Source organism: Chenopodium quinoa, unplaced genomic scaffold (assembly GCF_001683475.1).
Source record: "Chenopodium quinoa cultivar QQ74 unplaced genomic scaffold, ASM168347v1, whole genome shotgun sequence".
In the NCBI taxonomy this organism is placed as follows: domain Eukaryota; kingdom Viridiplantae; phylum Streptophyta; class Magnoliopsida; order Caryophyllales; family Amaranthaceae; genus Chenopodium; species Chenopodium quinoa.
Window position 1 is genome coordinate 2,936,595 of NW_018743175.1, and position 20,847 is coordinate 2,957,441.

General features: G+C 34.5%; 2 protein-coding genes across 6 annotated transcripts; one reads left to right on the forward strand and one right to left on the reverse strand.

The window, feature by feature from the left end:
• Positions 1 to 5,035: 5,035 nt before the first annotated feature.
• LOC110732478 (coenzyme Q-binding protein COQ10, mitochondrial-like) lies at positions 5,036 to 8,639 on the reverse strand. Of its 5 annotated transcripts, none has more exons than XR_002513490.1 (4): positions 7,504 to 8,593; positions 7,004 to 7,041; positions 6,730 to 6,924; positions 5,036 to 5,340 (listed from the first exon to the last, which is right to left on the reverse strand). XR_002513490.1 is itself a non-coding variant. In XM_021912422.1 (4 exons), the coding sequence occupies exons 1-4, from the start codon at positions 7,527 to 7,529 to the stop codon at positions 5,202 to 5,204; spliced, it is 363 nt and encodes a 120-aa protein (XP_021768114.1). In that variant the 5' UTR covers positions 7,530 to 8,639; the 3' UTR covers positions 5,036 to 5,201. The 5 variants fall into 5 exon arrangements, 2 of the variants coding, with proteins under 2 accessions (XP_021768114.1, XP_021768115.1); XR_002513492.1 differs by having other exon boundaries at positions 6,730 to 6,844; positions 6,925 to 7,041; XR_002513491.1 differs by having other exon boundaries at positions 6,730 to 6,849; positions 6,925 to 7,041.
• Positions 8,640 to 9,735: 1,096 nt separating this feature from the next.
• LOC110732479 (protein MLP1-like) lies at positions 9,736 to 16,697 on the forward strand. Its single transcript, XM_021912424.1, has 7 exons — positions 9,736 to 13,363; positions 13,462 to 13,620; positions 13,719 to 13,898; positions 13,984 to 14,178; positions 15,173 to 15,271; positions 15,387 to 16,004; positions 16,121 to 16,697. Exons 1-7 carry the CDS (start codon positions 10,667 to 10,669, stop codon positions 16,481 to 16,483), a joined length of 4,311 nt encoding a protein of 1,436 aa, XP_021768116.1. The 5' UTR covers positions 9,736 to 10,666; the 3' UTR covers positions 16,484 to 16,697.
• The last annotated feature ends 4,150 nt before the right edge of the window (positions 16,698 to 20,847 follow it).

A 20,847-nucleotide genomic window follows, 5' to 3' on the forward strand; every position in this document is an offset into this window, starting at 1 on the left:
TTATATACTCAGTACCTCATATATATTCACAAATCTTAATACTCTCTTTGTTTCATTTAATTTGTCTTATTTGATCTTGTTTGTAGTAGTTTTTTGGGTCAAACAAGTAAAAAATGGACAGCAAATACAGGAAAGCAAACAAACTTTTGAGAAATAAATCTAGTTAATGTTTGAGTTATAATATTATTCAATCATACTGAATTGAAATAATCCAAAAGGAAATAAACCACAAAATTATTTCCATATCCAACAAATTATTTTGAAATTGTAGAACATTGAATACAAATTTTGACTTAAATTTCAAAATAATTCAAAGAAAATAAGAAAAGAGGTTTGACTCAAAATTGTACCAAAATTGACCTATACCAAACTTGAAACTTGAATTTAGCTAACAAAAAAAAAAAAAAAAAATAAAAAAATCAATTTGATTCAACCAATTAATAACTTTACCATTTACTTAGAATTAAGTAAAAAAAAAATCGAATGATGAAAGAATGAAGAAGATGATAAAAGGAAGATGGTTAAGTTAAATTTGCACATAAACATGTGGTTTCATGTGGGGAGCAAAGAATGACTAAATTAAGTTAAGTAGTTGTCAATTAATCAAAGTAATTAATTTAAGGGCAAAGTCCAAAATCTTTCAATCACCTTAATTAAATCACACAAATCAAGCAACAAACAGTATATAACATGCATGCACTTGCGTACACAAACTCGATTGGTTCTTTAAGATGTTGACATATCAACTAACATTATTATTGAAGTATTGTAAATAAATAATATTTTAAACTAATAATTATAAAGTTAATTTTTATTTTGTTTTGTGGTTGTATGAGTTTTGCATTGATCTAAGACGAACAAAAAGTTGGAACTTACAAGTATGTGGGTACTTTTCCATATATATGTTAGTTTCTTCGTGCTTTTCCTCTTTCTACGCACGTTTAGTCGTTTGCTAAGGACTACAAGTACTTACATCATTATAATGCTATTATGCCTTGGACAAGTACAAATGTACAATGATAACAAAGAGGTTAAAGAGGTACCTAAACTAATTTACAGCTCACACAATAACCCGACCTAAATGAAAAAAAAAATTTGAGAGATTGTGACATGAACACAAATCAATCAGAACTTGGCCTGATTGAGTTAATTACGTATTTGTCATATTTATGAAAACTATCATGTATTTATATACAAACCTTGAACGTAGTAAATATTTTGTGAACAATCGAAAATCAAAATCAAACATGCATGATGAATACGACCTCGTGCATTTACCATACATAGCTTAAAAGTTAAATGAGTAATAATCTTGAATAGTAATAGTGTAATACACATCTTAAATTTGTTTCTGACCCCATTGGAACTCTGTTGCACCTATTTGCATTCATGCTATTGCATATTTGCATGTAGAGTAAGTGAGATCTTAGATCTGTGGCCATATATAAGCGTTAAGCATTCGATTATGAGTATATGACAGCTTTGATGCATACAAAATTAGCTTCTATACAGCTGGTAGTATAAATTAACCCAGAGTTCTTGCCTAATATTTAAAAAAACATAGGTTGCTAGTTGCTACTCATATATCCTTGTCATCTTCATTTATAAGGTTAACTTAGGTCATACCTCTTTTGTTTCTTTATTTTATTGACACAAATTGACTATGGACACTATTGACTTCTTTTTGCGATTTTTTTTTTTAAGGAAAATCATATAATCATATTGTTCTGTACTAGTCATATGGTTCCTGTCATATTGATTTCAATGTATATTATGTTTCTAAATATCAAGTTTTTACAATTTTTATTATTGATAATTAATTCTTTGTACAATTTAATATGTGAAGTTATGCATTGACAAACAAAAGAAGTGGTCAACTAAAACTAAATAAAATGTACTGCGTCAACTAAAACTATAATGAAACTAAATAATGAGATGATATAGGTTGTATAACTTAATACTCCATATTTAGATTTATATGTAGGAAGTGGGTTTTGGGTGGTCACATAAATAATAGGTCCTCAAAAAAATAATAGGTCCATAAATATTAGTAGCATGCCTTCTATAAAGTATGAAGAAAAGCTTGCAAGCAACAAAGACACCCACTTCTATGTTGTCATGTATACCCAATTTTGGTGATTTTTTTAAAAAAATAATACAGTATATAACAAGAACTTTTACTCAAGTTGACATATGAATATATAATCGATCTATTTTTAGATCCATACGCATTAGGTTAGTGGAATCATTTATCATCTCTACAATCGATTTTGTAATTGGGAGGTAAGCAAATGCGCATTATATATACATTTCAAAGTATTCCGCATTATTTTTTATTTCATTTTTCTGGTATAGAAATTATACTGTATAAGATTAATAAAAAAAGTCTTCTCTTAAGACTACAATCTAATTTATTAGAAGATAATATTATTATAAACACATGTAAAATCGATTAGCTAAGTATGTATGGTTGTAAATTGTACGTGATTGGCAACTTGTAACTCATATGTCCTCCAATTCATTTCATTGTATTTAAACACTTACTAATAAATTAATAATTAATTCGTTCTGTTAATTATTTATCTAACTATTCGGTTTTACTCGTATTTTAAAAGAAATGCATACATAATTAATTCGTTCTATTAATTATTTATCTAACTATTCGGTTTTACTCGTATTTTAAAAGAAATGCATACATAATTAATTCGTTCTATTAATTATTTATCTAACTATTCGGTTTTACTCGTATTTTAAAAGAAATGCATACAAATACACTACGTACAATGTTTTAATCGGATTATTCAATTAGCTTAATATATGGAGTACATTGTTTTAATCAGATTACTCGTTTAACCTAATATATGGAGTATTTTTTTTTTTTTTCAATTATTAAATATTTATACATATTAGAACTGAGGCATGATATGCGTAAATGGCAGTATCTATCTCTGAGGTTAAGTTATGATGCAATTGACAAGTTTAGTGGCGTAACTCTGAAAGCAACCAATACTACAAGATAATTAAAAGTACTCCTTGAAAATGAAGTTAACTTGATATTGTTCTGAAGTTGACATTAATAATACCAAACTACCAAAGAGAAGGTTGATCAAGTTTGTAAGTTGTAACAACGTCCATTGTTATGTAGACATGTAGTCATTTAAACCACATCTATAGTAGGCTACCCAAATTAATCACGACTAGTCTCTTTATTGAATGCTTTAACAAATTTAATTTCTTATTAAGAAGCACAACGGACAAGTTTACAAGAATGCTTGTGTCGATTTACAATTGTTTTAGCTAGTTGTTTAATTATGCTTAAATCAGTTAGCTCTTTTTGAACAACCACCACGTGCCAGGGATTACAATTTCCTTCAAACTTAATTGAAATACTTGGTATTATTTTTTTGTTGATTTCGTTAATTTTTCTTGTGTTTGTCATGACTACATGGTTTTTAGTTGCTTGATTGCTTAATTCCATGTACTATTAATTAAGAAAACTTAGCTTAAAAACATAATAAATTAAGCAAAAATTATCATAGTACCATTTGACTGATGGACTAAACTTTTGTAGTTGATGTGGTCCAGTTATTTTGCAGGGAAATTGTTAACAGAGGTACTCGTAGAATGGTAGATAATGTACTTTTCTGAAAGATAAATACAAGTGGGAACTTGAATATTCTTATCCCTGTAAATTTTTCAGTTGATGATTAGTACTCCTATTATCATCCAGTAAAAACAATTAAAAGAAAAAGACAAAGAATTAAAAATACTCACTATAACTGTGTGGAATCTTTTATCTCTATGATCAAAGTTTGTTTTCACGTCAAGTCATTTAATTCCCCAAATTATATCACTTCTTAACTTTATGTCATGTGATATTTTAATTCAGCAAAAAAAATTGCTAGGATCCTAGGTAATATGGGCCATCAACCTAGAGTAGGTTACTAGATGCATGCTGAAAATAACTTCATCCATTTTAATGCTTGTTTACAGTTTATAATACATACGGTCATACGGTTTACTTCATTCATTATAGAGTATATATGAGCAACCTTTTTTTCAACTTCATCAAAAAAAATAATAAAAAATACTACTTATAATTAAAATTATGGATTTTTTTTTTTTTAAAAACAATACATCGATAAAATTGTACAAAAAAAATCCTAACATGAGTTTTTTTTTTTTTTTTTTTTTTTTTTTTTTTTTTTTGTACATTTATATCAATGAATAATCATGGTTGAAATTTTCTCTCTTCATATGAAATATTCCAAAAGAAACAAACATAAAGAAATATGGTTAATATAGATAAAGATAAAATGGATCAACTAACAGCTAATACGGATAAATAGTAAAATATTTGACATCTACTCCAACTAATGCCTAACAATCGTTACTAGTTGTGGAGGTAACTAATATCCATTCTACTAACTGTTAATGGTTAGAGTGCAATTATTTAATCATCAAATAGAAACAATTAGCCATTTTTTAATGCAAATAAAATATTTTTTATGGAACAGCACTGAAAACACACAACTGCACAAGTGATTATCTTCTAATCTTTAAGATTATAATATTTAACAAGATCCTGTAGTTAGTAATTAAATTAGTACCTTTCTAAAAAAAAAGTAATTAAATTAGCATTATAATATAGAATGTTGGAACTTTTAGTAGCCGAATTTGTTTAAGATTAAAAAGAGATTAGATTTGATGGGGTTGTTTGACTTTTCCAAGCCAAAAGGAGTGACATATACTCAAATCTACCAGATTGGCGGCCCCCAGTTTCCCATGTGACCTTCTAGTGCTCCACTTGTTTATGGTTTACGAGTGGTGCTAGTGCAATCAACCCAACAAGTCCTACCAATATTTGAACGTGTGAGTGTCTCCCTTACTATTTTTTTACCATCGAAAATGTGCCAATTTTTTATCGACTCAAAATGAAAAATGGGAAAATTTTTAAGGGACGGACAGGAAACATTCAAAGGAGGGTTTTGTTTGTGTAAAGACATTGCGTGACGGAATATGCAGGGAGAGGCAATTTTACGTGGAAATGACTAATATTATATAATCACAATAACCACTTAGCGTTTGGAAGGAATGCCTTTCCATTCTCATATGATGAATTGATTGAACCTTTTTGTTAGATCCTAAATTTTAGGCATTAGTAACAACTTTGTTTCATGCATTAAGCTATCAAAAAAGTTTCACTTAATGCAACTACATTCTAGAGATGAGCTAAACCCCTTGCTCGATGATTGCCCCTGGACCATATAACAATCGGCATTGATCAGTAAACGAACTGACCAATCGAGATACCACCTTCCGGAAGAACATTGATGCCACCTGCACAGAGGAAGCCATCATCCACGTGAGGGAGTAAACAGCATGTATACATCTAATCAAATAATACAGTGACATATAAGTTAAACTGCAGAACAGCAGAGGACTCTTGTTATACTCTGTAGTTAAGATGTTTCATATTCTACTTACTCTTAAAGCTAAAATGAGGTAGATTATAAGTTTGGCACAGGACCAAAACATAGAAGGTGCGTTACCTGCCGGTAAAGTGGTGAACCGAAGTTGAAATCAACCAAAAAGTAAAGGTTACAGGTTTCCGGAGTTGGTCCTGGTCTTAATTCCCATATGTTGATCAAGTGTTCAAAAAGGTTGCTTTCAGATGCAGTGGTCTGACTCATTAACAAAAGTAGAGATACAAGTACCTACTTTTATTAGTCAAAAGGCAACAAAGTCTTCATTTAAAAGGATTACAAGTTTACAACTATCTAAACCTAATACGAGTACCTAACAATTTAAGCCATGAAAAAACAAAATTCTCGCAAGGAATATATTGATTAATGACACAAAGAGGACCAAGTTGCTTGCATTTATTTTCCCTTGAAAATGAGAGCTAAATTACTTTTCTCCCTCATTCATACATAACGTTTGGAGCCTTCAATTTGGTCTGACGAGCATTTTTATCCTATGTCACTGAACCCTTTTCTTTCAAACATTAAGAACGGAGTATAAATTAAATTTAAGCTTGGGTAGGAAGTGTTGGTGATTCAAGCAATAACTACATTTTTCAAAGAAAAATAAATCATTAGACAACAACCCCCCGTCTAATACCCCACTCCCCAATATGTTCTCTTAGAAGCAACCCTTCTTAAAACTCCTTACTACATTTGTCCATGGCCTACCTTACATGTAGTGTCGTAGATAGTGAACAAAAATTCTCTTAGAAGCAACAATTCTTAAATTCCTTAATACCACGGCTTTACATGCAGTGTCATAGATAGTGAACAAAAAAAGGTAAGTCGAAGCATGAAGCTATTCAAATCCAACTAACTCACGCGCATGCAAATTCCCAACTTGCCAAGGCTTTATCCTTCAATGGCTCAATTAGACTATCAAGTATGCTGCAGTTAATTAATATGCTAAGTTGTGAAACAAATTGATATGAGTTCAAGCCTAATAATGAATAGTTTTGAGCCTCTTTTACTCGTAAAACTTTTTTCAAATACCATCACATAAATGAAACACGTCATCCATTTTGGTAATCGTTGCTGGACGACACTAGGAGTCTACTAGGACTGCATATATAGACTGATTACAAAATGTATAAAATCGAATCTTTTAGGATGCATGTACAATTGCATTTTCACTGTCAGTTAATCATAACAAAATCAGACAAGATTATGAATATATTGATGTTTGATGCAGTGAAAATCTTACCTTATAAACTTTGGCTTGTCTAAAACCACATGTGAAATGTAACTCTCAACCAGAAATCTAAAACCAATCTCTAATTCCGCATCAAATGATCCATCAGGATTGCGCCGAACAATTTCTGATCTTTGACACCAAGGTAAAATATCGTCATACAAATCTACAGCTGCAACAACATCAAACAGCTATTCAGGGGAATACCTGTTTATAAAGAAAATTTTAAGTCTCATGCTTCATCCCTCCAAACATCATAGAGTTGTTTAGACATTATGCAAATCACCTATGATAGGAAATGCTTCGGTCTTAGAAGTAAGCTTTCTGCACATAAATTACTGTCGTTACTGAACAGTTGTCAATATTTCAGTTTCTTGATCCAAAATAAGAGCTAAAATATGGGCAATGAAATAGAACTAGGCCAGGGGAGACACTAGTGAACGATTTATAACAAAGTCACAAGTTTCATGCATTACCAAGCTCTAAATTTTACTCCATAAATGTTTTTCACCTTCTAATTGATCTTAACATCTACTAATTATCACAACCTTCATTATCAACTCAACCCAATTATTCAGAAAAATACATATCATCTTAACCAACATGCAAAATTTTAACATTCTTAACAAGAAGACTTAATTCATCAGGTTGGCATCATCTTATTCCTCTTTAACATATCGTACAACAAATTTCAACCAAATTATTGCATCAAAGCAAAATTAGATTGGGCATCTTCCAACTAATCTAAATTGCATTAAATCAGATTTAAAGTTCAGGAGAACTCACCCAATAACAAGTTTCTCTTCGTACATCTTAGATAAAGCATTTCCTTCTTGTCCATCTCCACAACCCAAGAACCACCTCCTCTGCAGTTTATCGTAAGAATTGAAAGAATTCCTAGAAGGATGAATTACATTCCTAGAAGAAAAGCTATCAATTCCAGCAATGCTGCTCAAACATCGAATTAGACAATAGTGTCCATGTCGAATGAATGGTTTAATAAAGTATTGTCACAACAAACAGCTCCTCCCAACAGCTCTAAATGCCGGTAAAAAAAGAGGCATCGGGATTGACTAAATCTGAACATGAATCCACAAACCAAAAAGGGGATAATCAGTGTCGTAATACGATCACATGCGTAACAATTACAGGGGAAGCATGATGAAAGATTAAGGAAAGGCTCAACAAGCAAACCCTAACTTCCCATTAGAGCATAGTTAGCAAATACGAATTATCTCGGAAAGTTAGGCCATTAATCCTCAACACCAAATCAATGATCAAGCATCACCAATACTAGCTTATTGAATTCCAATGAGACTGCAAATCCATTTTATATCATCATTTTACCTCCCAAACACATGTTCTATCACATTTATAATTTCTACATAATCATTAACCTTAACCTGAACAATTCAATGGTCAATTATATAAATCTTTAATCACAATTATACAATCCAATGCGCTTAGATCTTGTAACAATAACTACTCATTTAGCAGAATTCCAATCTTCCACTGAATTAACACAAACACTACAAAATTTCACTCACCATTGTTTCAAAACGAAACTAAATTCTATGAATTAGTAAAATATCAGTTAGAACATGGATTACTCACTAAAAACCCTGAATTAATCATCAAAAAAAAACTGTATTAAGTTGATTCACATGTCAAATAATATCAAAATTAAGGTAACCCTAGGAGAGAGAAAGACGATGACGTGGCAGTGGCCGGCGTAGTCTCCGGTTGGTGGCACGGTGACGACAGCGACGCTAGTGAGAGATTAAAGAGGTGAACGAGAGAGAGCTAGTGTATAGGAGGTGAGGGGGATTATTTTCACCAAAAAAAACAGGAGGTGATGGGGAAGTCGGGTGTGTCTAGTGTCTACAGACATCTAGACAATTCAAACTGATCCATCCTTGATTACCCGATCCGAGCTGTAATCATCAAGTATTTTCCGAGCAGGTATTTGTATACGTATTGTGGTTTATGATCCTATTTAATATGGAGTAATTGATTTCAATCATTGTAGCCATTATTATTTTTTGTTTATAATGGTTCAAAATCATCAAATTGTCAAAGTTATTTGGCAATAAAATTTAAAATGTCTACCATGTGGAAATTAACATAAGTTTTTTCACTTATTTAAACATAATTGAACTTATTAAAATTTCTTTTAGTTGTGATTTGTACTTTGGCAGTCTTTATCAAAGACTTATCTAAACTTGTTAGATTTGAAAAAGTGAAAATAAGGTGAACATAATAGACTCTAAATATGTGTTCTATTCACCTGATTTCACAAATTTGAACTTATCTTATTTTATCTAGACTTATGTGAACTTACTTAAACTTATCATAACTTATTAGAATTTATGAACATTGCAACTTATTTCAATTGTAATTTGAACTTAGATAACCCCTATCAAATTAAAACTTAATTTTATGAATTGAACATATTAGATCTAAAATAAATGAACATAAGGTGAATAGGTGAACAGAACAGGCCTAAAGAGATTAGGGCCTAGTTTTGTGGAATTTTGATTGTATTTTTATTTTTTTAGAAAAATTGTTCAAAATCATAAGGATATCAAATTTATTTGGTGAAAATGACATAATGTTAAGCATTAATATTATATTAATCAAAACGAACGTAATAAAATTTCGCATAATTATATTTTTCCTTATAATCTATGTGATATATGTGAATACTGAATAGTGCCTAAAATACAAATAAGATTAGTACATAATATGTTTTTTCAATTGATTTTTTTAAGTAATAAATCAAGAGAACATATTATTTCAGAAAGATTTAAAACCCATGATTTTTTCTTAAAAGATAAAAAAAAAAGCATAATATCATAGAGTTTATTATGATATCCACACTTCACTTATTTGGATAAATAATTACTAAAACAAATTATTGATTCTATCCATCCAAAGATTATTAGCAAAACAATGATATTTTATATGAAGATAATTTCCTTTTTTAAAAAATCTTAAATTCATAAGATTATAGGAGCATTAATTATGCAAGAAAATATTCCAATTACCTTATTTTTTTTTATCTTTCTTTTTCCAACAATTGGATAGATATTGACATCATCAAAATTGTTTTTATTGCTAAAAAGCCCCTATTCCCTCCAACCTCCCCCCTTATTTCCTACTTTTCCCTTTCACCCTTTTTTCACATTGATTTCATGGCCCCTCTAACTCTACTATTTAAAAAATTAAATAAAATAATTAAAAAATCCCCCAAAAATTAATTTAAAATAAAAATAAATAAAAAATCAAACTACAATATCCAAATCACCAGTTAACTGAAATTGAGGTACGCACTGCTGTAAAAAATCCAAAAAAATTAATATAACTTTTAATTGAATTTGATTAAACATTAACTGATAATTTAAAAAATAAAAAGAAAAAAGAGAAAGAAAAACAGAGTGTATAATTAAGAATTAACAGCGTAAAATAGTCAAATACAAAACCGACGTCTCCTTTGTTATTACTTCTTCCTCTTCTCCTTATTTATTTCATCACCCATCACTTTCTCTCTCCTCTCTTTCCCACCGCGTCGCACTTTCTCTCTCCTGATTTTCTCTCTCTATGATCCAAACCCAAAAATTCATTTTCTCTTCAATTTCACTCAACAATGCTGAAGCTCTTTCGTTGATTTTCTGCTAAAATACTTAATAATTCTCAAGATTTCGGCGTTTTTGTGAGTTAATTTTGAACTTCACATTGCACTTTTTAATTGATTCAATTCAATTCATACTTGTTGATTTGCGTGATTTTCACTGAGGATCTGTGGTTGAATTTGCGTTGTTTCTGATTTTTGAATTGAGTTTTATTGGTGATCTGTTTTGTGATCTGATCGAATTTTATTTTGTGAATTGGAGAAAATTTGTTGTGTGAGAGTTTGTTTTTGATTTTTGAATTTTTTTTGTTGTTGATAATGACGGTTGATACCGTTGTTAATGGTGAAGGAGAGAAGTGTGGATTAGATATGAGGAGTTCTTCGTGTGAGGATCTGCCGCCGGCGAGTGTCGGTGATGGTGGTTGTGAGTGTAATGGTGATAGTAAGGATGATTATGTGTTTATTAATGGTAGCGATGCCGTTTCGGATGATCATGTTGTAGTTGAGGGTGATGGGGAGCTGAATGTGTCTGAATCGAATGCTGTTGATTTTGATAGGAAAGTGGAAAGTGGTGTTGATGGGAGTGATCAATTGGAAAATTGTAATGTTTCCGAGGGTAAATTAGACAATGTGGGTGTGGTAAATGGCGGTGAATCGAAGAGTGAGAATGGGATCATTGTAGATGAGGAAAGAAACTGCGAATCGGGTGGTGCAGAGTTGGAAGAAGAGATCAAGTTAAAGAGTGAGGGTTTAGTTGAGAGTGGTGATAGTAATGCTATTGAGGGAAAGGTTGATGTTAGGGTTAGAGATTTGGAAGTTTCGGAGGAGAGAAATCCAAAGTCTGTGATGGATGAGGTTGAGGATATGGAATCGGATGTTGAGAAGGGGGATAATGCCAATGTATTACCTTCGTTAGATGATGATGATAAAACACATATTTTGCCGAATGTAGATAGTGGTTCTGATATTGTGCAGAATGGAACTGCAGTCATAGAGGCTGAGCCTCAGGTACCTCACAGTGAAATCGAGGAGCAACAGCATGATATTGTGCAGAATGGGACTACAGTCGTGGAGGCTGAGCCTCAGGCACCTCACAGTGAAATCGAGGAGCAACAGCATGATATTGTGCAGAATGGGACTACAGTCGTAGAGGCTGAGCCTCAGATACCTCACAGTGAAATCGAGGAGCAACTGCACCTTGGACAATCTGAGGAACATGAGATTCATGCCAATGAACCTGAGAAACTGAAGGATGATGTAAGGAATCTGGAGGTGGCCAAGGATAATGGTATTTCTCATATAGATGAGGTCACAGAATCCGAGCCAGTCGATGGTATCATAACGGAAACAGAATCTCTCGAGGCAGATACTGTTCATCAGTCTCATCCGCAAGAGGACAGTGCAGAAGTAGATACACAAACACCTAATGGTGATGTTAAGGCTCCAGATAGTGAGGCTGGCGAATTGTTGCTGGATGATGAAATCACTGAGGAGCAGTCTGCAGACTGTCAGCAGCAAGATTTGCAACCTGCTGACAGTAATGAACTAGATCTAGACAAAGCTGACGTTGAGGTTAAGGAACACAGTGATTTAGATCTAACAGGGATGAGTGGAAGCCAGAGCCTTAACTCTGTAGACTCAGAAGCTGCTGTATGTGAGCAGCAGCTGAGTGATTATAGTGAGTGTAAGGATCAAGATGCTTCAACCTTGACCACAGAATCAAAAGATTGTCAGGAGTCTCAAGCTGTTCTTGATCAATCTGAAGGAGAAGTGAATCAAAGCAATTTAGAGTTGTCTGCCTCAGAGGTGAATGGTCCAGTACTAAACAGTTCTATCCCATGTGAGGAAACCACGGTAGAATCAACGCCAGATGTTGAAGGGTCTCTTGAAACTTCAATAGTAGATATACAGCCTGAACAATCTCATACGCCTGTAAATGACCATGAGCAGGATAGTGTTCATGGAGAAAGAAATGCAGAGTTGATTGATTCAGTGGCAGGAGGCTTAGAATCTTCAGTTCAAGAGGTTTTTCCTGAAGATCAGGTGGCAGAAGAGACTGGGTTGGTAGATGTTAATGACAAGGAAATTTCTTCAGAGGATGTTAGCTTTGAAAAAACCGTAACTGATGAAGCAACTAATCCTGTTGAACCAAAGTCTGCCACTGAGGCAGCCATAGATGAGGAAGGCCATGATCTAGATTTTAGCCATATCGGAGATGGTATTTCAGAGAATGAAGCCAATATTCCCAACTCTTCTCATGATGCTGAAAGTTGTTTGAGACATGAAAATAATGAGTTGACTGTACCTGTTGGTGATGAGGTGGACTTGCTTGTTCCTTGTGACTCAGACATAACAGAGGAACAGGGAAGTGTTGATGATGGCTCTTATGCTGTTGATAACTGCATTAGCTGCTCTGCTGATGACTCCAGTTCCCAACCCAAATTGGAAGACACCAATGATTCCCTTCCCTACCTTGTTAATGGTACCAAATTGGAAGTTGAACCCGTGAATGCTGAGGTTGATGGTGCAAGCAAGATAAATTCTGATTCTGAGGACACTTTGAAGCCAAAGATCAGTTTTGGTTCCTTTGAATGCGTAACACCTTTTTCACTCAATGATAATAATAACATCCACACTGACATACTGAATAGATCAACTGAAACAGTTACCAGACATTCAGATTTTGCCGGTGATGGTTTCACTTCACTGAACTCTGAGGCCAATGGGGTTTGTTCTACTGAGTTGAACCATGATAAAACGTGTGCTGGAGTTGTGAGTCCAGAGCAGAATAATGTGGACAAGGTTTCGATATCTAACCTTGAAGAATCTGGCACTGATTCTGTGGATGGACAAAATGTAAATCCTGATTTGGTTAGAAGGCCATTTTACTACTTGATCAGGCTCCCAAGATTTGATGATGTGAAGCTTAATGAGGAGGTTAAACTAAGTGAGATGGAAGTTCACGAGAAGACACGAAATAGAGATGTCGTTCGGACTGAATATCAGAAGAGAAAGGTGAAACATACTGGAACATAAGAACTTTGCTTGATCTTATGTTCATTTTCTTTCCCCTCTGGGCTTCTTACCTATTCACAATTTGCTTCTTTGAACAGGCCATTCATTGGGATTATAAAACAAATTTTGAAGCCGCTAGATCTGAAGAGAGAGCTGCACATAAGTTGATGCTTGCCAAAAGGCGGGAAATAGACTCTGCCCAGTCTTTGATAAACCTAGCAAGGCATGCAACTACAGTTGAAGATGTTGATAGTCAGGTAGGCATTGCTTTCAGTATGATTTCTTAATCCTAAATGTTTTTGTGTATTCTTAACATTTGTTGACAAAGAAATTGTGTTCTGGGGTGTGGAAACAGATTCTTACTTTGGAACGCAAGATACAGCACGAAACCCTAAATTTGGCTGAAGAGAAAAAATTGGTACGTGATATTAAGCTATTGAACCTTCAGCGTGAACAACTGGCTGCTAACTCTCAGAGGCAGCAAGAATTACAGCAGGCTTTGGACCAGAGGGTTGAGACGGAGGAAAAATTGAAGGTAATATTGACTTCTAGTTTGTTTCCTCATCTATTTCTAAAATTTAGTTTATGCATTTGCCTAATTTATTTTGCTTGAAATACAGGTCTTCAGGAAAGAATGGGATGCTCTCAGAGACAATTATGCCAAAGCCGAAGACAATTTTAAAGCCGCTAAGAAGAAATATGAGGAAGAAAGTGCCGTGCTGAATGACATTAATGCTCGATTCAAATCTGCTGATAAAGTTCGACAAGATGCATATATACATTTTCAGACCCTAAAGAAACAGGCATATGAACAGGTTACTTTTCTTTATCTAAAGCTCTTTATTTATTTCTTTTTAAAATATTTTTTGGGATTGTAGCTAAATATTGTTGTGATTTAAGACAAGAGCAAAATAGTGGGCTTGACCCCAAATAGTGGGCAGCCCTAAGGGGTGAGGGGGGAATGATCCCCTCCATAAGACTCTAAAATTTAGAAACTGATGAGAGTATTAGAAATGTTGAAATATGATCTACCGTCATACTTTGTCTCTATGGAAAACCATAGTAGGATTGAATAATAATATTTGATCCCGTCCTAAACACCCTGCTACTGCGTGGATAGCAATTACTCAAATGTGTGGACTCTAATACTCTATGACCATGGTAAGAGGCATTAGCATTACAAGTTACTAATCAGTCGGCTGATGTTTTTTGACCAAGATTAGGCTTTCGTGCGTCAATTTGTTTACTACGTTTAAATCAACTGAATTGAGTTTGTTGGTAGAGTTGACCTTCAGTAATGGGTCTTGTGACTCCTGTCATTATTATCTGCTCTAAAGTATTTAAGGGCCTGCTCTTTCGTGCTGACCTTCAGCAATCTGTCACACTGCTTGTTGGCTTGTGTAATGCATTTTCCATCACTATTTTTCTCTGAAGGAACTCCCCTCTGAATCCAACACATTCTGCCTCAAGGCTTGGAGGGAAAGTGTGGCCAACACTTTAAACTAATCACATTGTGCAATCAGTTCACTGGCTAGTTACCTCTCTCTCCTATTAGTTAAGTGGAAACATGCCACGCCAAACCAAGTCCAAATGATTTTAAGAGATGTTATGTGAGCTAGGAGTTCAGTAATTTTATTATTTATTTATTTAATATTTTGGCTTCAGTGGTTATTGCTGTTTGTGTTTCAATTCAACAAATTCTGGGATGTTTGTAAAACTAAAATGTTGGAGAGATTTATTTTTAGCTATTTCTTTGATTATGTTCATGCATGTGTTATTGAGTCTTTAAGTTGGTGTTTTAAATGGCAGAACAAGCTTTTCTATGGTTACAAGGATGCTGCCAAAGCAGCCAATGAATATGCAGTGGCTGGTGAAAAAGAAAGGCTTGAACAGCATTGTGTAAACCAGGTGAGTAGAGCTGTTATACACTTATACTGCAACATGATGACAAGAAGCCATAGCTACATTTTACTATTTGGTTTCGTTTTTCTTTGACATGGCTATTGACTTAATTTTTATGTAGGTGGAGAACTTTATGGAACGATGGAATAACAATGACGAGTTTCGGAAGGAATATATTAAACGCAATATGAAGAGTACACTGAGGAGATTTAGAACACTGGATGGTCGATCACTTGGCCCTGATGAAGAGCCACCAACATTAGTAGATGTCCCTGATAATAGAGTAAATACCATGGCCAAAAATCCCAAGGTCAATTCGGTTGGGACAGTCCCAACCTTAGAAAGAGATTTTCCTTTAGTAGCAAAAAAAGTTGTAGAGGAGTCATCAAAGAAAGTAATAGAGCAGAAGAATAAGAATGCCCTTGCCAAAAAGAGGGTTGAAACGTCAAAGGTTAGCTTAGCAGAACCTTCTGGCAGAATAGAGACAGAAGAAAAGAAAGAAGAACAGAAACAATTGAAAAAGGAAGAAGAGCACAAACAGACTAAAGAGGAAGAAGAGTTGGCAAGGAAAGTGGAGCAAAAAAGAAAAGAAGAGGAGGCTGCCAGATTGAGGGAGCAGCGCAAATTAGAGGAAAAAGCTAAAGCTCAGGAAGCTCTGGAAAGGAAAAGAAGAATGGCAGAGAAAGCTCAAGCGAGGGCTGAATTTAGAGCCCGGAAGGAAGCTGAAGAAAAGGAAAAGGTTAATTTCACCCAGAAAATAAATACTTAAGATTAAGATATGTGATTATTACTTTTTTTTTTTTTTTTTTGTCAATTATTGTCTTCCTAAATGTTTTCATTTTTTGATTGGTGTAGGAGAAGGAGAAGAGGGCAAAGAAGAAAGGAAAGAAGAAGGGCCTTGCATCAGAGATTTCTGAAATAGAGCCTGCTCAGCTGCCAGAATCCTCACCTGATACAATCAGGGAGGCTGAAGTTACAGAAAAGCCCGTGACAGTGGCTAAGAAGTCCCATAAGCCTGCATTATATACAAAGCAGGTAAAGACAACTAAATCAATTTCTTCTCCTCCTGCCCCTCTCCGCAATCGGGGTAAGAGAAGGATACCGCAATGGGCATGGTGGTTAGTGGTAGTGGTATTAGCTGTTGCTCTTATATTCCCTTTGGGGAACATAGACATTCTTGGGTTCATCAAGCTTTTAGCTTCTGGCTCATCCCATTAGTATAATTATAAACATAGGTTTGAAAGTATTTTTTAAAATATTCAATTCTTGTTCATGTCTTGGTTTCTTTTCATCTCACTCACTTGCTGCCATTTGTATACTTGACCCTTAGATTGTTTGATGAAATTGTGATGGGAACAAAATTATACTATATATTGTATTGCATTTACTCTAATTTAATAAATCCAGTGATTATGCTGATATTGTTTTGTAATTCTGGACTTGTGGATATACATCAGCTTAATGTCTTAACTACTGTGTACCGAGTATTTGTTTTGGTTCAGTTCGAAACAAAGTGTCCCTCCTTCACTATTTCCTGTTTCTGTATTATACTCAGATTAATTGTTGCCCCGATGGGTTCATCTTGCTCTTTCTAAGAAATTGGGACATGGTTGTAGAGGATTTTTTTGAATGCTCATGAGTGGTTTAGCAAGGGTAGGATTTCTGGAAGGTTTAGATCATGCTCTTTTTTGCTTAGTTCCTTAACTGTCACGCTGACGGTTTTACACTGAGGCCTATAAGCTTGTGTAAAGCTGTAAGCTGGTTATGAAATTATTGTGCAGACTGAAATATTATCTCTTTCAATGAATATCACCATGTCAAAATCAAGGACTAAGGGTTCGAGTCCCAGATTATAACTTGTGATTGCTTCTGAGATTTTCATGTGGTAAGAGCTGGTGGTGTGTATTGGACATGCATCTTAAAGAGTCTTTGATCATTCGAGCGGAGTTTCATTGAAGTTTTGTCCTGATTCCATAGCTTGGATGGCTAGCTACGCTATTAGTTTGATTATGGACTATACTTATAGCTTCATCTTCAATTGTTGTTATAGGAGGAAGTTCACATCTTCCATTCTCAATTGTTAACTAGGTGATCCTATGTCCCTGTATCCATTAGATCTTTGCCTTGTTCTGATTTCCATTTGACTAACAAGGCTTGTGGAGAAAGAGAATTAACCCTCTTTTAGATTGTGTAATACCTCTTGCCTTTTGTTCACTGGTGAAAGACAACCTTCTCTTTGCTGGTTTAGTTAAAGATGACTTTAGGTTGTGTTGTGTCTCGTGTTGATCATGCAAGCCTTGTGCTTGATCAAATCCGGATTTTGGCTCAGCTCAATAGCTATGTGTTATGTGTTCTCATGATATAGGATTGTGTTGTGCTTATGTAAGTTCATTTACTTTGTTATACTTATAACATATATTTCCTCCGTTCTTTTTTACTTGACCCGCTTTGATTTTTACACTATTCACCACCCCTCCCTTGACCGTTTTTTGTGAATTATATGTAAGGAAAAACATATTCATTTGAGATCTTTTTGAATTCGTCTCAATAAATACTATCATAATATATAACTTTTATAATTTTTACTTATGGAAAATTAAAGTTATTGATCGTTAAAATTTTACATTGACAAGCATGATAAAAGAAACAAGTTAAGTAAAAAAGAATGGAGGAAGATTATACAAGATTTGGAGGCTAGATTTGTACAAGATACATAACTTACATAAGTCCAACTCCCTAGCCCATGATCTAAAAATAAAACATGCTCTATTTCTTTTACATTCTTACATGGTATTCGAGCTTTCACAAAGTACTTAAACTACATCCGTTTTAATTTTAAATACATACATCTATTAAGCTAAATATAGTACTCCATAATACACACATAGAGCTACTAAATGATAAATACACACGTTCTTTCAAGAAATACAGAGGGTCAAGTAAAGTTTGGTGGAGTTAATATCATCCAAGAGTTCCCTCTAGGTTCTCCTTGGGAGGGTTTGTCTAGTTTCTACTAGGGTTTCCTTTTTTCTAAAGGTTTCTTCAATTTTTCTGGCTCTTTGTTCTTAATTTGTTTCGACAATGGCATCTACTCCCTTAGATGTTGTTGAGGGGGGTACGAATAGCACCAGCGCAATCCAATGAAACAAACAATAAAGAGAGCGACAAAGCCTTGGAGAAGGTTGATGATAATGTAGAAAGTAAAGTGACAGAGGAAGCGATCGAATGGATAGAGGATGCTGAGGAAGATGAGGAGGCAAGGGTGGAATTAGGGCTAGTAGGCAAATTATGGACGAATCGAAATGTGAACGTGAATGCTTTCATCTCCACTATGAAGAATGTCTTGCAACCTAAACATGGAATGGAGCTTAGTAATATTGGCAAAAATACCTTTGTATTTCAGTTTCCCCATTGGAGAGACAAGTTGGACGTGGTAGAAGGACAACCATGGCATTTTGATCGCCATGCTTTGATTCTTGGTGATATAGAAGATAATGTCAAGCCCATGGATGTGAATTTGTTCGAATTACCAATGTGGGTTAGGGTGTATAACTTGCCCTTTAAAGGCAAATTGAATTTCTGCTAATGTCGAAGCCATTGGTAACAAAATTGGGAAGTTTATCAAGGTCGATTCCTTGGGTTTTATGGGTATTGACAAATCTGTTCGATCAAGAATTCTTATTGATGCGAATAAACCTTTGCTCCAAAAGGTGAAGGTTAAAATGAGAGAGGGAATTGAAGAATATTTCGATGTCAAAGTATGAAAAACCACCCTTATTTTGTTTCTTTTGTGGCAAACTTGGGCATGAAGTTAAAGACTGCGAAGCGTGTTGTGATGATGACAACCCTAATCTACCTTTTGGAGGTTGGTTAAAAGCCTCGCCATGGAAGAGTTATTAGGGGGATGATAGCAATATAGGAGTGCAGAAAGATAATACGTGTTCACTACAAGGCCCAAAAAGAAAGAGAAGGAGGTGCTTGATGGTCAATTGAAGGTTAGGGAGAATGATAAGTCTGAACAATATGAATAATAGTAGCCCTGACTTTGATACTATGAAGGAAAATGGCACAAATAATCAGCTCTTGAGTTCTGGTGGCTCCCCTGACAATCTGAACTTTCATAATGCCCCTGACATAAGCAACATGCCAAATAATGCCAACTCTCGTGGGAGAAAGATCATTTGTGTGAAGAAACGGGCAGAAAAGAATGAGACAAACTCATTGTTTTCTCAGCTTGCTGGAGCAGTTAGGAAAACAAGAGAAGATGATGGAGGGAGGGAGGTGGGTGAACAGAATGGGAATGGTTCGAAGAAACCGAAAGTAAGTGGGAAGCATGGAGATGACTTTGACTCGATCATGACTGAAAATTTGGCGGGCTTCACACCTTGGGCTCTAGGTGACCAATGAAGTACACCCTTTCCTGGAATTGTAGGGGGCTGGGAAGCTCTTGAAAGGTCAATGCGGTTGTCATCACTGAAAATCTAGGTTTAGTATTTTTTCAAGAAACAAAACTTATCTTGTATGAGATGGAGAAAATAAAAATAAATTGAAATATAGTGGAATGATAGCAGTGGGGTGTGAGGGAGAGGGTAGGAAAAGAAAAGGGGGGATAGCTCTATTATGGAGAGAGGATTGGGAAGTAGACTTACAAACCTACTCTCTCAATCACATTGATGTGAGAATAAAATTGGAGGGAATGGCTACGTGGAGATTAAGAAAAACGGGTGAAATTCTGAAAAATCTCGACAATAGGGATGACATTCTTTGGCTTATTGGTGGAGATTTTAACTTGATGCTTTGGTCTATGGAGAAAAAAGGGGGGATGTTTTCGATTTTAATGAAGCCTCTATATTGCATGACACTCTTGACAGTTGCAAGTTAGGGGACCTTGGCTATGTTGGATACCAATTTACCTGGTCGAATAATAGAGAAGGGGAATGTTCAAGAGAGGCTTGATCGATTTGTTGCAACTGATGGTTGGCGTGATTTGTTTCCTGGCAGCTTCGTTAATCACCTTGAGAGAAGGAAATCGGACCATCTCCCGATTCTCTTGTGTATTAAAGATCGTGTTCAAGCCCCGAAAAAGAAAAAAAGAGTGAAAGTTTTTCGTTTCAAAGAGATGTGGCTTCAAGAGGACTCTTGTGGCAACATTATTCGTCAAGCTTGGGAAGGGGGTGGTGATATTTCTCAAAATATCAACCGTATTGCTGCAAATTTGGGAGGATGGAGTAAAGCTGTAATCCCCCGTATTTTCTTAGTATATAATAATCATATATATTTTTATTATACGACTATTTTAATAATTTTATATTTATACAATGATTTTTTTTATTTATACAAAATATTTTTGGGAAGATTTCAGAAAATAAAAACAAGAATCTTTTTAAAACCCATAATTCCATTTTAATTAAGTAATTGACTCCATATTTCCCTCATTCACATTTTTTTTAAGGAAACTTGCTCCTTATTTCCCCTTCTCACAACCCTCACATATTGCATTTACTGCTTCCCCTTATTACTCCTTCACTACCTCCCTCATTCTCCTTTCACGACTCACAAGCACAATCAAAAAAAAAAAAAAG